General features: G+C 39.7%; 1 protein-coding gene across 1 annotated transcript in view; it reads right to left on the bottom strand.

Moving 5' to 3' along the window:
• Nucleotides 1–18602, bottom strand: part of ITK (IL2 inducible T cell kinase) — a 101820-nt gene that overhangs the window by 42280 nt on the left and 40938 nt on the right. The window contains exon 4 of the mRNA XM_082254625.1: nt 9883–10011. Within this exon, the coding sequence (XP_082110751.1) occupies nt 9883–10011 (129 nt within the window). The remainder of the gene's footprint in view (nt 1–9882; nt 10012–18602) is intronic.

The raw sequence follows: 18602 nt of genomic DNA, 5'->3' as shown, positions 1-18602 counted from the left end.
AGAACCCATAAATCATCTAATGCAAAATACCCAGAAATGGTCTAGAAGTGTAGGGCCAAGTACCAAGAGAGAAAAAAGAAACAGAGGGAGAAAAGAAATAGGGGAGATAGAGAAGGAAGCGAAGGTGGGCGAGGGGTACAGAGCCCAATCCCCACAGGTTCGGGTCAAGAGATCCGACAGGAAAATTATAGGGTACTCAGGCTACCTGAATTCAAAAATGGAAGGGAATAATTAGGCCATTGCTGTCAAATTTTTAAAAATTAGACAGGGAATCATTTAGAGTGCTAGACATCTAGACTAGCATTCAGTTCATACGATCTTTCACCGCCTAAAGTGATTGAAAAGTCTCATTTTTTTTAAATAACGAACATGTTATACTTACCTCCTCTGTGCAGTTAGTTTTGCACAGAGCAGCCCTGATCCTCCTCTTCTAGGGTCCCTCGTTCCTGCTCCTGGCCCTCCCTTCTATCGAGTGCCCCCAAAGCAAGCAGCTTGCTATGAGGGCACCCGAGCCGAGCTTCAGCTCTGTGTGTCTATTCAGACTTGGAGCGGTTGTTCAGCCCCGCCCCTCTCTCTCTCCTGATTGGCTCACAGACTTTGACAGGTGTGGAAGCCAATGGCGCTGCAGCTGTATCTCAGCCAATCAGGAGGGAGAGTCCCAGGACAGCCAAGAGACTTGTGGACATCGCTGGACAGAGAGGGCGCACAGGTAAGTATTAGGGGTGCTGGGGAGGCTGCTACACACAGAAGACTTTTATCTTAATGCATGGAATGCATTGAGATAAAAAAAACCCTTCTGAGTTTACAGCTCCTTTAAAATGGGGCCGTGAGTTTTTTCCAGGCTCTCGCTATCACTTGTTTTGCTGCCAGAAACAGAAACCTAGCCAGTTTCTGCTGCCGTGAGCATAAGCCTGGGAATTGTGAAATGTAGAAGAATCAAGCAAGTGTCTTTGTAAACAATGGGAGGGTTTGTTGAAGGCTAAAACTCTGGACAATCTGGACCAGAACACAATTCATTTTGGACAGGACCACCATGTATGAACTACATCACCCCTGTAGACCACAGCCTCAAAAACATCTGTCATTATAGACTGGGTTTGCTCAGTCAGTCTAGGTTGGCACCCAAAACCACTAAAAGAGGACCTTGTATGCTGATTCCAAAATTGAAGTATTAAAAGAGCATTTAGCAATATACAACAAAGACAATCTACTGTTATTGATAAGACCTGCTCCCAGTTTTCTTCGTAGGAAAGGAAAGAAAAGGCTCCTTGGGTTTATGCGGTTAAATATATTATTGAGATCACCCAGGAGCCCTCGGAGAATGCAAGCAGGTATGTTCAATACGGATTCTGTATACAGAAATCCCCCCAGCTTACGTAGGGATGTTACCCAATGTCTAATTTGCAGATAATGATAGTATTCAGAATTTGGGGTCTCGTGGCTATTTCGCTGTTTTAAAACTGGTAAACTGGTACTATACAGCTTGAATTTCAGACCATTCCTGTGGTCCTGCTGACACTACACTGCTCAACAATTTTTGATTGAGAAATCAAAGGAGTTGGGCGGGCAGAAAAAAAGCCAACCAGTGACTGCAGCTATTCAGCTGCAGTCACAGTGAGAGTATTCTAACAGCCTCAGGTACCGACTGTCACAAAACAATAGGAGGTTTCTCTAGCCACACTCTTCATTCATAGTGTGGAAAATCTTTATGTGTATAGCCAGCTTAAAGCGGAGTTCCAGCCTAAACACACACTCACCTGTCCCACGGTCCAGCAATGCACCCTCTTCTCCCTCTCTGCTCTGCGGCGCCGGCATCACTGATGTGGGCACCCGGCTGTCACAGTTTGCGGCTTCACAGCCGGGTACGCACTGCGCATGCGCGTCTTGATTGGCCGGCAACCTTCTGGGACCTCTGACATGTCCCAGAAGATTGCAGGGAGGGAGGGAGAGAGGAGAACTTCTGCTCAGGGCACCGCAGCGCTCCGAGCGGATGTGGGACCGGGTACCTGTCAAAACTAGGTACCCACTCCCCCCCCAAAGAAATGACATGCCAAATGTGGCATGTCAGGGGGTTAGGACTATTTAAAGCGGAAGTTCCGCTTTTGGGTGGAACTCCACTTTAAGTCTGTTTACTGATGTTCAGTACTGTTTGGATTGAAAAAAGTTCCCTAAATGTATGGCCCATAGCAAGAAACTAAAGCCCAGATCCTCAATATTGTCAGTTTCTTTTGCTGTCTTTGTCAACAATAGGTAGATTCACTTTCCTTGTTTGTCATTTTGACCAATGGCGCAGAAAGTGATAGGAATTTTTAGAGTTGCCACCAGTTCAAAAAAGTAACAGGAAATACCCCCCCCCCCCAAACTCCCTATAATCTTGATCAGATATAATACAATACCCCTCCCCCACCCCCTATAATCTTGATCAGACATACACGCTAATATGGTCCAACAAACATATATAACACATTTGGGAGTACCGTTTGACATGTAATAAGGCTTATGGCTCTCATAGTTGCTGTCCTTTTGTGCCTATTTATATCTTTGATATTTTATTGATGTACCCTGTTGCCATTTATTCACTTAATGTTTTACTCCATGATATGGCTTCATGTTATGGGATTTTGTGTATGCATGTGAAAAATTAAAAGAAGAATTCCAATTCAACAGTATGTTCTCCCCCCCCCCCTCTTTTTTGTTTTGTTATGGTATGGTATTACCCCAAAAGTCCACTTGTGTGAGAAACCCCCGGTGCATATGTTTGAGTCCTTTCTAAATCACATCCTATGGATCTATTCTGTAACCACCGGGCAATATATGCTTTGGGATAGCATCCTTTATTTTTGGTATACCATAGCATACTTCAGTTTGTATTTTTCTTAGCATTTACGCCAAGTCTCTTGGCTTACTATTATTTTCTTTTTTACCCTGCTCTGAATTTTTGCTGTATTTAAAAAATAAATAAATAAAGGTAAAAAAAAAAAAGGCTAGGGGAAATCTTCCAATGGAAACACCGATTTCAATGACAGTGCACCTCACTTTATAGAGTTTGATCTATATATACACTTTAAGGTTGACCATACAGTTGAAGTTCTTTTTAATAACCAACCTTGTTTCCTCTTAGTTTACATGCCCCTGCCCACAAAAGTCATCATTCTGAGAAACACTGACCTTTTGCTGAAGCAATGATGATTTCACAACCTACTCAGGCTACCATTTACAACAGGAAAAGATGTTTCACCTTTCACGGAAAAACAGCAACAAGCCTATACCTAGGCACACTGTAACTAAACCAGCATTATACTGGGAATATCTGAAACTTGAGTCTAAAAAACCACGTCAAAATGTTTAATCATCCTGGATAACTGATCTCAGTGGGTTGGTATTTTGATTTTAGAATAATTTGTAAATCCGTAAAGGTGGTTTGTGAAGACATTTATTTAGACACAGATATCATTGTCTTAATAATTCTATAAGTACAAAAAACCTCAATAAGAAATGGTACTTGTATGCTTCTGCAGGTGCTGGATATTTTATTGAGGCTCATTTCTGCCCATTATCTCAATATGCTCATGGTAGGACCAGAAAACAAATTGTGTGACTCAATGGGGTAGCACAGGATAAATGGATGTGCGCAACACAAAGTAATGCCTAGTAAAATTAGAAACATGTACAGAGGCTATAAGCATAGTAAACGATTTCCAAAACCTGCAGATGGGAAGGATCGTAGTTTGTGTATAGAAACAAAGGTCTGGTGCCCATTTTGTGAACATACTCGGACAAAAATGTCTATAAAATTTGTGAATTGAAACAGGAAATTAAAAAAATTTTTCCATGTTAAAGCGGAGTTTCACCCAAAAATGGAACTTCCTCTTTAGGTATTCTAACCCCCTGACATGCCACATTTGGCATGTCATTTTTTTTGGGGGGGGGGAGCGGGTACCTAGTTTTGACAGGTACCCGCTCCCACTTCCGCTCGGAGCGCCGCGGCGCCCTGAACGGAAGTTCTCCTCTCCCCCTCCCTCCCTGCAATCTTCTGGGACATGTTGGAGGTCCCAGAAGATTGCCGGCCAATCAAGATGCGCAGCGCGACTCGCGCATGCGCAGTGGGTACCCGGCTGTGAAGCCGCAAACTGTCACAGCCGGGTGCCGGCGCCGAGGGAGAGGATCGAGGCTTCGGGCGGCCGCATCGCTGGACCGTTGGACAGGTGAGTGAAATGGCTGGAACTCCGCTTTAAATACTAACTCAAGCTAAAATGCTTTTTTCTTGTTTAATTTCTTAATTAGTGGGGTGTGTCCCATCTAATTAGATATGGTAACAGTAAAAAGTGGAAAAATTGGGCTTTTTCTGTGTTGGCTACCCCATTGAGAAATAAAATTCAACACAAATCTTAAAAAAATTAGTTTAATAATATCAAAAACGATAAAAATGTATTACTCATCTCAATCAAAGTAGATAGAGTTACTATACAGTGGTGTATACATATATTGGACACAACAATTGTGTATGTGAATTGAATTGTTGTGTCCAATATATGTATATACCACTATATAGTAACTCGATCTACTTTGATTGATATGCGTAATGCATTTTTAGCGTTTTGGATATTATTAAACTAATGTTTTTAAGATTTGTGTAGAGTTTCTTTGCTGAATGGGGTAGCCAACACCGAAAAAGCCCCATTTTTTTACTGTTACCATATACTTTCTGGGGTGTGGTGTATGGCATGGCTGGCTAAGTCGATACAATACTATCTAATTAGATATCCTCTTATCGGTGGAATAAATAGTGATGGAAATCCCTATAGAAGGGACACAAACAACAATTAAAAACTGTCCTTCCTGCCTGTCAAAATGTGTTGCCTTTATGTTGTGCATTAATATTACAGGCACAGAAGGCCTGGCAAAAATTCTAACTCTTACCATAGCTAGAGTTTGGTCTTATTTTTTTCTCAATAAAGTATTTATTGAAATTTCACGTAGTAGAAAACATACATGTACATCAATAAGAAAAATCTAAGTAATAATAAATTGAAACATGGCTTCCAGTAACAAGGATTCAAAATAGGCGATATCACAATCTCAAAACATTTGATAAGTAATAAAAAGTTTAAAGAAAAATTCCAGAGAGATAATAAAACACAGTAAAATTTAATAGAATTAAATAATAATTACACAGAAAAGTTTGGTTCAGCTAAGGTCAACATGCTAAAATTGTGTAACACTGGATAATTTAGCAGTTCTGGAAGCCCAGCTGCCAAATAGAGCACACACGATTGATTTGCATTCCTCCACTCAGACTACTTAAGGGCATATTCATTAAGTAGTGAATGTGGCTTTCAACAAACATTCACCATTGGAGAATCAATCATTGTCATTTAAAACACATGTACCTGAAAAGATTCACCTGCAGTGAATGTTCGATGAATGACAGATTCACTGTTTCATAAATACTGCCCTTAAAAGTGTATGCATAGCCAAAACACTTTTGTTTTTTTTTACATTTTGAAGGAGTTTGAAATAAATAGAACTCCTTTCTGATTCCACTTATACATGCCCATTTTGAGGAGTGTTAGTGCCTGTAAAAATTGACACTTTGGCATCACAATTTTATTCAAAGGCATTTAGAAAGTTTTGCTTTGTAAAGATTTATTGGCAAAAGGTCAATATGTATCATGAGTGATAGGTGACTCTAGGCAAATTCATTCTACCAGTGATTTTGATGGATCAGATGCTGAAATTTGCTCTGTCTACTGAATAATCCAAACCTGCTCAGGTCACAATAAACTATTAAATAGATTGGCTGGAGGACAGAGAATTTGGTCCACTGTATATATCAGATTATAGGCACCCCACCCAACCCATGCAGCTCCAGGCCATACAGGATCAATAATACAGGATCCAATGATGATCCAACTTTTGAGCTCCAAAAGGTGCAGGGAAGTGTGTATCAGGATTCTTGTTGGAATACAGATTTATATTATATGCAACAACTACATCAATATCAGTATTTAGTAAAGATATTTTTTTCAATCTGTAGATGGCAGTGCTTATTACGTTTGTAGCTGCATCTATTGTATGCTCTATGTCTTTTCTCCATAATAAAGTTTCCGGTTTTCCTGTCTACAATTAAAGTGTTACTAAACCCACAACGGTAAAATCAGTCTGTAGATGCAGAATAGCATGCTTGTTATACGCACTGTGTAAAAAGACTGTGGGATCCTGTATGAACTAATCCTCCCTCTCCTGCACGTTCACTCTGGGCAAGTCCAGATAGGCACAGTAAGTGTAGTTCAGCTGTACATGCTCAGTTTAGTATCTATGGCTAGGGAGGGCATTTCCTGGTTTTAGCTGAGCTATTCAGGTCACATGGAATTAACATCACACATTTGGGCGTGTATACAGATCCTAAATAACAGTCCAGTCCCTCCTTCCTCCTCCATGCCCAGTAACTAAAAAGCATGAGGACACAGGCTATAAAGGATTTTAAGAGGCAGTGATTCCATAAACGAGATAACAGCCCTGTTCTGCACATGTTTTTGCAGTGTTCTTTTTTGACTTTTCAACAGCATCAGTTACAGCCTGCAGACGTGCATATTGAGGTCATAGATATTTCTAAACTTTTAAAAATACATTTATTTTCCAATTTCTAAATTCATAAATAATACAGATCATGCCAAAAATGTGTTAGGTAGGTTTTATTAATTTTTTTCATATTTGTGATCCTTCTCTCTCTCTCTTTCTATGCTTTTCCTTTTCTCTCTCTCTCTCTCTCCCCTGTCATCCTCATTCCACCTGGCAACTAACACCCCACCCCTTGTCATCGTCCACCTCATCTTCATCACACCTGGCAACCCACTACAACCTTGCTAACACACCACCCCCTACTATCCTCTTCACACCTGGCCACCCACTGATATATTACTAACACCCCACCCCTGCCATCCTCATCCTCATCACACCTGGCAACCCACTGCAACTTTGCTAACACCCCACCCCCTGCCACCCTCATCCTCGTCTTCATCACACCTGGCAACCCACTGATACCTTACTAACACCCCACCCCCTGTCATCCTCCTCTTCATCACACCTGGTAACCCACTGATACCTTGCCAATGCCCCACCCCCTGTCATCCTCATCCTCATCACATCTGCCAACCCACTGATACCTTACTAACACCCCACCCCCTGTCATCCCCATCCTCATCACACCTGGAAACCCACTGATACCCTACTAACACCACACCCCCTGTTATCCTCATCCTCATCATACCTGGCAACCCACTGATACCTTGCTAACACCCCACCCCCTGCCATCCTCATCCTCATAACACCTGGCACCCCACTGCAACCTTTATAAAACCCCGCCCCCCTGTCATCCTTATCATACTTGCCACCCCACTACAACCTTGCTAACACCCCATCCACTGTCTTCCTCCGCTTCATTATACCTGGCACCCCACTGCAACCTTGCTAACATCCCACCCCGTCATCCTCATCTTCATCACACCTGGCAACCCACTGATACCTTGCTAACACCCCACCCCCTGTCATCCTCATCCTATCATCCTACCTGGCACCCCACTGCAACCTTACTAACACCCCACCCCCTGTTATCTTCATCACACCTGGCACCTCACTGCAACATTGCTAACACCTCACCCCCTGTCATCCTCATCACACCTGGCAACCCACTACAACCTTACTAACACCCCATCCCCTGTCATCCTCATCCTCATTACAGCTGGCACCCCACTGCAACCTTGCTAACACCCCACCCCTGTCCTCCTCATCACACCTGGCACCCCACTGCAACCTTGCTAACACCCCACCCCCTGTCATCCTCATACTCATCACACCTGGCACCCCACTGCAACCTTACTAACACTCCATCCCTGTCACCCTCATTTTCATCACACCAGGCAACATACTGATACCTTCCTAATATACTACCCCTGTCATCCTCATCCACCCTATAACCCACTGCCAGCTTCCAAACACCTGCACTGAGAAAGCAGCTTATTCTAATGTTGAGAGGACAAGGGTCTCTTCCCCACAAATGTGTGCTGGCAGTTAACATGGTCTGTGCTATATGTTATAACATAATCATTTATTATTCATCTATTTACTGTGAAATTACTGGTTTGAAGTTACAACTTCAAACTTCAGTAATTTGTCCGTTATGCCACCTGCTTGGGTACAGTTTTTGAAAATATAGTAAATTACCTTAAAAACAATATATAATAATTATTTGTATAATACTTATTCATGATAATTAACCACTTGCCACCCAGGCCAATTCTGACACTTCTCTCCCACATTTAAAAATCATATTTTTTTGCTAGAAAATTACTCAGAACCCCCAAACATTTTTTATATATATATATATATATATATATATATATATATATATATATATATATATATATTTTTATCAGACACCATAAGGAATAAAATGGTGGTGGTTGCAACTTTTTAGGTTACACGGTATTTGCGCAGCAACTTTTCAAACGTGTTTTTTGGGAAAAAAAACTGTTCATGAATAAAAAAAAAAAACATTAAATTTAGAGAGATTTTTTTGTATAATGTGAAAGATGATATTACGCCGAGTAAATAGATACCAAACATGTCACGCTTTAAAATTGCGCACACTAGTGGAATGCCACCAAACTTCAGTACTTAAAAATCTCCATAGGCAACACTTGAAACATTTTTATAGGTTACATGTTTAGAGTTACAGAGGAAGTCTAGTGCTACAATTATTGCTCTCGCTTTAACATTCGCAGCTATACATCACGTGTAGTTTGTATCTCCAAGAAAATCAACTGAGAAAACTCTAACTGAACTGTGGAATAGAAAAGCCCCAAATCTGAACCATCTAAAAAATGTTGCACATACCAAAAGAAAAACTTACAAAATGGGATGCTTGTGCAAAGGAAGGTGTACTTGTGGGGTACAGTGAATCTCAAAAGGAAATAAAGAATTCTACACCAAGACACAAACAAGGCAACCATCAGTAGAAACTGCAGTGTATTCAAAATTTCACAAACTAACACAAACACAAAATGAGGGAAATTCCACATTAGTGTCACATGAAGATAAGCAACAAAGTGACAAAGAAATAGAAACCAACGCAGATAATCAAATACTGTAAAAGAAGAAACCAGGCCACAAGAGGCTTCCCTCAGGAGATCCACCAAAAGCAATAAAGGCATCCCAGCCAAATGTCTTTCCTATGTTGCTTGCGTAGATTTAAAACCAGAGCCAGATTAATTGGGTGAAATGCAAAGACTTCCATCCCATGAGAAACAAAAGTGGATCAGAAGCTTTGACAAGCTGTTAGATATTATATTATATAACTGAGATCTGAAATTGGACTAATATAAGGAGTAGTTGTTGAGTAGGGGTGTTGGAATACAGATTTGTATTTTATGCAACAACTACAGCAATATCAGTATTTAGTAGAGATATATTTTTCAACCAGTAGATGGCAGTGTTTATAAGTTTGTAGCTGCATCTATGATATGCTCTTTGTCTCTAAAATAAAGTTTCCTGTTTCCTGTCTACAGTTAAGTAGCAAAGCCCATGTGAAATGTGAACTGTCTGTTCTGTAGGGCTATATACAGAATTTCTAACAATTCCCCTTCTTAGTTATGTAACATCTCTCATAAGATAAATAGAGTATTCTGGGTTGTTAGGCATTGGGCTAATACAGACACCTGTGGGTTAGGTATTTAGTCCAAATTGCTGTAAATTTGGTTTTAGGTAAAGTGTTTTACTTACAGTGTATAGATAAAGTAAAATTTACATCAGCAATCATTGCAATCTAACTAACCATTACATCTGCATATCGACAGCACAGTCTACATACAAGGTGGTACTTACAGCCAATGCTGGGGTCGTATAAGGTACACCCCCCTGCCATCTTCTCTGTCTGGCAGCAACATCTCCACCGACCCTCCACCCAGAAGTTGGGGTGGTATTTAGGAAGGAGGCAGTGGTTGTTCTTGGTCACTGTACATGAAGAGAAAGTTTATATAAGCCATGAGTTCACGTTCCATATTCACAGGAAAAGCATTAAAGTGGGACTTAACTGTATCTGAGCACCACAAACTGAAAATGCATTCAATTAATTTTTAATATTTAAAGCTAACCCACTCATCCATCCATGTCTCAATGCTTCATTTTGCTGAGAAATCACTTTGAAAAACACCCCCTAGCATTTCTAACTGTGGCCATTTTGAGTAAGGGCAGATGATTCATGTAGCATTTACATCCTGGAATCCATCTGCCCTTAGCTCAGACATGCAGACAGGAGGGTGCGCTTAGCTGACAGAACCCTTCCTCCCCTCCTCCAGATGAAAAATAAATATTAATGCCCATGAAGACTTCTGGGATGTATGAATGACATCAATTTGGCCTAGGCCACATACCCGGAAGCAACTAAAGAAATGAAAATGAAAATTTAAAACAAGTAAATATCACACATATATATATATATATATATATACACATATATATATATATATATATATATATATATATATATATATGTATATGTATATATATATATATATATATTCTTTCCTATGTATTTACTAATGTTAGCAGCATAATAGGTAGGTTGACTAAGAGAGTTTAGTTCTGCTTTAAATTGAATCTGCCGGGTAAGGCTATTAGTAAAGTACAGCAGATTAAAACAAAAATCAGTGGCTCTGGTCTCTTTTATTTATCGGATTGCTGTACTTTTTTAACCACTTACCGCAAATCAACATAGACCTACGACGGCTGCAGCTAGAGGCATCATCCTGGTACCATTTTTTAGAGCCAGCGGTTGGCTTTCAGGCGGTAACGACCGATGCTCGTTTGATCGCTTGATCGTTACCCCAGCGAGTGGGAGGGGACGCCCCTCCCTCCCACCGCCCACCGCCTTCCACAGCTCTGCCCGGGTCTCCTGTCCCACCGGCTGATTGGAGTCATGATCAAAGCCGGATTCGGCTTTGATCAGGTCTCCGATGACGTAACCCAGAGGCGGCGTCCATGACGTCACGTCCGGGTTACTCGGCTGCTAAAGGCACCAAATTTAAAAAGCGACTGTATTCAAAAATTCAGTTTTCGGCATTTTGAATTCATTGAAGTCATTTAGACCCCCGATCCCTCCATAAAGAGTACCTGTCACTGCCTATTGCTGTCACAAGGGATGTTTACATTGCTTGTGACAGCAATAAAAGTAATCAGATTTATTTATTTTTTTAAAAAACCTGTGCTAAAATTAAAAAATAAATAAAATAAATAGAGAAATTTTTTTTTTTAAGTCGTGCCGGCAAATTAAATCGCTGTTCAAACCACACATGTGAGGTATCGCTGCAATCGCCAGAGCGAGAGCAATAATTAAAAAAAAAAAAGAGCTACTCTGTAACTCTAAACTGGTAACCGTTAAATTTTTTAAAGCGTCGCATATGGACATTTTTATTGACTGTAGTTTGTCGTCGTTCCGCGGGTTTGCGCAATTTTAAACTGTAACATGTTAGGTATCTATTTACTCAGCGTGACATCATCTTTCACAATATACAAAATGGGCTAACTTTAATGTTTAGTTTTTTTTAAATGCAGTGAAATGTAATTTTTCCAAAAAAATGGCGTTTGAAAGACTGCTGTGCAAATACTGCGAGACAAGAAATATAGCAATGACCACCATTTTATTCTCCAGAGTCTTTGCTTAATAAATATATATAATGTTTGGGGGTTCTAAGTAATTGTCTAGCAAAAGATACAGATTTTATCTTGTAAACAACATGTGTCAGAAATGGGCTCTGTCCTTAAGTAGTTAAAAAAAAAAACACAAAAACACACATTAGGCTTTAGGTAAATGTGGGATGCCTTTGTAGCTAATAATATGTACTGCCTCTGCACCTATAAAATAGGACTACAAAACTGGAACAGACAGAATCTGGAGCAGTTGTGCATGGAAACCAACCAGCTTCTATCTTCAGCTTTTTCAGTTTAGCTACATCCGGACAGCCGAAGAATAGATATTTTGCTACATTCAGAGGCAGATAAATGCCACCTCAGGACGCAGCTACGGCCGCATACAAAGTGGCAGATTAGCCATGATCAGTTTGTTTATGGCCAAAACTCAGCAGAAACATTGACATTGGCTGCGTTCAGGGCAGTGTTAATTTCGTCGACTAAAACTTTTTCGTCGACTAAATTAACACAATTTTAGTTGACTAAAATACGACTAAAACTAAAACAATTCAGATGACTAAAATACGACTAAAACTAAAATGGCATTTTAGTCTTAAGACTAAAATACGACTAAAACTTAAATGGCATTTTAGTCATAAGACTATAACTAAAACTAAATAAAAAATTGACATCAAAATTAACACTCCTCTGCTGGCCATTTCTATATCAGCAACACAATTCCATCCAGAGCCTGTAATAATAGCACATTAAAGTTTAAACATGTATTACACCACCGCATAAGCATAAGTAAGGAGCATCTACTAAGCTGCTGAAAACTAAACAATTAAGAAAAAGGCTTTTCTTATATTTTTCCCTAATATTTAATGTTGGTAATATATTCAGGTAATATGTGCATTGACATTACAGTCAACGGAGTTTACAGTTTTTTTAGGGTTCTTTTATTTTAAAGTTGCACTTCGGTTTGTCAAAAAGCAATATTTCTGTTTGTTTATGAAACTTGGTTTTATTTGTAAAGATGTTATATATCACAATGGCTAAGGCCCCTTTTACACTAGCGCGACTTGTCCCGCGATTTTGGACCGCAAAATCGCATGCCAAGTCGTTTTCCATTATTTTCAATGAGCCCCATTCATTTCAGCGCGACTTGAAGTCGCACCAACTTCAAAGTAGTCCCTGCACTACTTTGGCACGATTTTGAGGCCAAAGACATTCAAGCCCAGTCAAAATAGTGGCAAAAGTCGCGGCAAAAAATCGCGGCAAAATCGCGGTAAATTGCACGACTTTGAAGTCGCACAAGTGTGAAAGGGGCCTAAATCTGTGTCTGTAGTGCGTGTTCAAACCTTATAATAACATATTATTAGATTTTTACTCCAGGAGTATACAATTAATTTGGAAATGCTAGAGAAATGTTTAAATAATGCATTACAAATTACAATTGAACTACACCCATTCGATTATAGATGACTAAAATGAGTTTTAGTCGACTAAAATGTAAGATGTTTTAGTCGACTAAAATGTAAGATGTTTTAGTCGACTAAAATGTAAGATGTTTTAGTCGACTAAAATGTAAGATGTTTTAGTCGACTAAAATGTACTGGAGTTTTAGTCTACTAAAATGTACTGGAGTTTTAGTCTACTAAAATGTACTGGAGTTTTAGTCGACTAAATACGACTAAAACTAAAACACTTGCAGAAGACTAAAATGGGACTAAAACTAAAATGCCATTTTAGTCCTAAGACTAAAGCCTAGTACACACCCAACGGTTATCGGTCGACCGATCGTCCGTCTTTTGTCCAGAGTGGTGTTTTGTTGGTTGGACTGTGCCTAGACTGCACACGAATTTTCTCGCCTGACAAAATTCTACTTCAGAAGTGATGTCATGTGTTGGTTTGCTTTCTTTGTGTTCTTTCTTCACTGAGCATGCCCAGACTTGCTCATTAGATTTTTCCCTGTCGAAATCTGTACTGACTGCACGAAAATCGGCTGTGTTTTGACGGCGGACAAAGATTTTATAGCCTGCACACCAGATTTTTTTCGGCCGAAAAGTCGGAGTCTGTGGTCGGAAGCATCATACTAACAAGCCGAAAATTGGCAGATCGGTCGTCGGACGAAAATTCCCTGCTGAATTTCGACGCGTGTTTACGAGGCTTTAGACTAAAACTAAATTGAAATTTGCTGCCAAAATTAACACTGGTTCAGGGTTGGTCAGAGGTTCTATTTGCATGTAACTGCTCAGAGATCGGTTATATGTGAACAGCGGTGGCGCCAGCAAGAATTGACTGATTCCTGCTGGTGACCACCCCTGGCCACTGCTCTTCTGCCATCTGAATGTAGCCTTAATATTTGAAAATGAAAGATAGATGCTTAATGGTTGCTGTGCAGAACTTCTCCAGATTCTGGCTGCTGCAGTTTTGATAAAGAGTGTTTTGTGCCTCCCATTGCTGCTCCTTTCAATGGTTTGGGCCGGTGTCCATGAGCTAAGCACAAGTTGGTGGGGCCTGCTTCATGCTGGTCATTATTTTCGAACTGCGAACATAAGGCAGACACACCTACTTATTTTCCTGGCACTATTCATAAAAGCAGCTCAGTGCAAACAGTGCAGCCCTCACCCTATTCTCAAAGTTCATTGGTACTGATTTAGACTATGCTCATGGAGGCCATTTTGAATCATACAACTAAACAACAATGAACAATCAGCCACTTCCATGAGTATGGAGCTGGTATTTATGATTTCAATGTCTTGATAAAGGTTTTAACTTTACAATCTGAACCTGTGGCCTTGATGCCAACAAAGAATAACAAGATGCTTAGGGATGGGGTCTTCAAACTCTTCAGTATGAGGGCCGCATCATATTCTTTGCAAGTAGTTGAGGGCCAAAAAAAAAATGTTTTATAAGTTAAAGAATTGAATTTAGCTTCTCTTTTTCTTTCTTCCTCCGCTCTCTCTCTATCCTTTTTGTTACCTTAAGACCGGTTCCTAATTGGAAGCTCGCTCTATCCATATTTTATTTATGTAGATTACCCCCTTTATATTATGTCAGCCATTTTACCTTCACTAATGTGAATTTAGTGGCAAATGCTACTATAATTTACTGCTTAGGTTTGTCTTACTAATTTTTCCTTTTTAGTGCATTTGGACACATCGTGCATAGCTCAAATGGCTCATTTCATGTGTGCTCTCCTTTATTGCGATCAATATGTGTCTAGATCGTAATGCTTATGCCATTGTTCTGATTTCCATATACTCAAATTTTGTTTTTGAATAACTGTACCTTGTGCTAAGATGGCAGATTGTGTAATGTCAATCATTAAAGAGGTAAAAGAACCTAAGCGCTGACCATATAACAGGATGTAGTGTATAGAGGTTAGATAAGTGTGGTAAAATCAAGATTAGCAGCCAATTTTCAGTAGTGTCACCACATACATATAGGCAAATATAGAATATTATTTTCTATATAGAAGAGAAGATTATTTTCTATATATACATATAGAAAACAGTGTAAAATAAATCGCGCTTAACCCCTTAAGCCCCGGAGGATTTGGCTTCTCAAAGACCAGGGCCTATTTTGCGATTCGGCACTGCATGATTTTAACGAACAATTGCACGCTCGTGCGACGCTGTACCCAAATGAAATTGACGTCCTTTTTTTCCCACAAACAGAGCTTTCTTTTGGGGCTATTTGATCACCTGTGCGATTTTTACTTTCTGCGCTATAAACAAAAAAAGAGGGAAAATTTTGAAAAAATAACAATATTTTTCACATTTTATTATATGAAATTCCCCCCAAAAAAAAAAAATGTAAAAATCAAAATTTTTTAACATTTTAGGCCAATTTGTTTTCTGCTACATATTTTTGGTAAAAAAATTGCAATAAGCGTATTTTGATTGGTTTGCGCAAAAGTTATTTCATTTACTAACTAAGGGAAAGATTTATGTCATTTTTATTGTTTTTTTTTTTTTTTAACGAGTAATGGCGGCGATCTGCAATTTTTTTTTTGCAGGACTGCGACATTGCGGCGGACAGATCGGACCCCTGACTGACATTTTTTACACTTTTGGGGGTACCAGTGACATTACTACAGTAATCAGTGCTATACATATGTACTGTTACTGTAAAAATTACACTGGCAGGGAAGGGGTTCATTTTATTAGTGATCAAGGGGTTAAGTGTGTCCCTACAGGTGTGTTTATAACTGTAAAGGGGTGTGGCTTATGACCTAACCACAGAGACATACGATCCTACATAGCAGGATTGTATGATCTCTGCAGTTACACCAGGGAGAATGACAGGCGGCTTTGTTTACATCAGCCGCTTGCCTTTCTCCCTCTGCACCGGGAGATCGCGAGTGACCGGCGGACATCGGGTCCGCCAGTCACACGCGCGGGGATGCAGAGGAACGAGCGGGGGCGGGAGCGCGCCTCCGGCGGCGCGCGCTCGCCCCCTGCAGGCTCCTGGGAGAGTGATGTAGTACTAAGTCACTTTGCCCAGGAGGGGTTGACTGCCGCAGTAAATATACTGTGGGCGGTCGGCAAGTGGTTAATCAATCACACCTGAATCTAAATAGCAAGAATAACAATAAATATTCATCAAGGTTAAAATAACCATAAGAAATAGATAATACTAGTAGCAGAGAACAATAAAATAATAATAAATATTGCCAATGGTATGGTAATAGTGAAGCTTTTAAGTGCACTGTGCTTAAACGGTTTCTAATCAACTTAAACTAAGTGTGGACCGAATAGAGGCTGGCATTAGTCACTTAAAAGCTAGAGAGGAAATAGCAATTAGAGGTGACAGTGGGTAAAAGTCCACTGTGCTGTAAACTGATCAAATCAAATGTTCTGATCAGAGAAACAAATAAGTGGTGAAATAACAGTAAAAATGCACTGTGAAAAAACACTAAGATACGTCAACTAAAATGACAATGACATAAAAAGCATAAAATACTCCAAAAAAACAAGGGGGTAACAGCAGATGATAAGTGGAGTAAAGTTCTAGTGCAAACAATTGCATAAAATGTTCATACACTCTCAAATGAGGGGATTTAACACAAAGAATAAGTGTTGGTGTCTAAACAGGTTGCCGGTTGTGCATCAAACTTTATCACTTCGGTGATGAGCATGTATCCATAAATAAGTGAAATGGCCGCTCGCCTCCAAATCACTCATAAAGAGCGTTTGTACCAATAGGTAATGTGGTCTCCACTGCAGATGTTTTATGGCTTCACAACAGACTGCATAGTGGTGAGAGGCCGCTGGCCATAACCTCGTTAACCTCCTCTCAAAGGGACAGCACCACCCCAACTTGAGACTTATTTTGCGGACTTGTACTCCTTACCATGGGACTGAAAATTTACTGCTGCCCAGTGCAGGACTTTGGACACCATTGTTTAGGCCAGGTAAGTTAGGGTTGAAGGGGTAATTTCAAGGTTAAGGATCAGGGGTATGGTTAACGGGGGGTGGCAATAGAATAACCACTTAAACTTCGGAAGGTTTTACCCCCTTCATGACCAGGGCATGGTCATTTACCATGTGAAAATAAGAAGGTGCACTGCGCTATGGATATATTATAAAAATTAATAAAATAATGTAAAAAACCTAAATGCTGCTGTTCAAAAAATTATTACAATTTTTAAAATACACGGTTACTAGTACACAGCGCAAAAAGGTTGTGATATTAGAATAAACATCAATGATAAACATATAAGGTGTAACACACACAGGTGAAAGTGCAACGTGCAAGATAGTTGCAATAAAATAATATTGTGAAAAATACAATTGTGAAATGCAATCAACAATCATATATAGTGAAGCACTTAATCATAAATAATTCCACGTGAAAGTCCAACAAAAGATCAATAAATATAAAGTGCATTCAACAAGTGGCCAGTGAAAATAGTCCAAATATTAAAGTGCCAAAAAATATCTGCAAAACCATGCCAGCAATCGAGTGCAGTGTAGATGCAGACCCACCCCCTTTGAATGTTCCACTTACCGGACAAAATTGACCCCTATACCATATAGCATAGAAAATCAGAATAACTTGTGTCCTAGTAAGGAACCAGATGTATATCCCTGAAGGTCTAGTGGATAATGCTCCCAGCAAATAGCAGCATGATGACTGACAAATTCTTGGAAACGCCTGACAAACCGGAACTATTTATCGTATATATAGTGTAACCTGTCCGCACTGCTCCTCTCTATGTTGTCTCCTCCACCAGCATAGGTCCCTTGAATACAGCAGGCTAGTACCAGTGGTAAACAGTAGCCTGCTGTATTCAAGGGACTTATGCTGGTGGAGTACTGCGCTGTGTACTAGTAACCGCATGGTCATTTACCACTGTGCTATTTTAACTGGCAATTGCTCGGTCATGCAACATTGTATGCAAATTTAATTTTTGTCTTTTTTTTTTTTTTTTGCACAAATAACAGCTTTCTTTTGATGGTATTTAATCACCATTGGGTTTTTCTATTTTTTGCTATATAAATGAAAAAATACAGAAAAAAAAAAAATTCTTGCTAAGTTTTTGGCAAGTTTTTTTAAAATTATAATTATTTTTTACATTTTTTTTTACATACTGCCACCAGTGCAGTACAGCATCATCTGGTGACAGAAAAGAAAAAAAGTTTATTTTTCAATATTTTTTCCCTTTTTTTTTTTAACATACTTTCAACAGAGTAGTTCAGTTTTACCATAGTGACACTGTACTACTCGGGGGTATTTTCACTGTTAGAGGGGATAGTTAACTGTCATGATTGGCTTGCTTTCTGTTGCCATGCTGTGATTGGCTACAGCTAATCGCATAGTACAGGGTCTCTTGTTCCGTGTGATACCTGTGGGACAGTCACTGCTTCACAACACTAAAAAAGCAGTCATGAATGGAAACCTGTGCC

The sequence above is a fragment of the Pelophylax lessonae genome (assembly GCF_965119305.1).
Source record: "Pelophylax lessonae genome assembly, chromosome: 4".
NCBI classification, from domain to species: Eukaryota; Metazoa; Chordata; class Amphibia; order Anura; family Ranidae; genus Pelophylax; species Pelophylax lessonae.
Note: the sequence above shows the minus strand (reverse complement) of the source record. Positions and strands in the feature narration are given on the sequence as shown.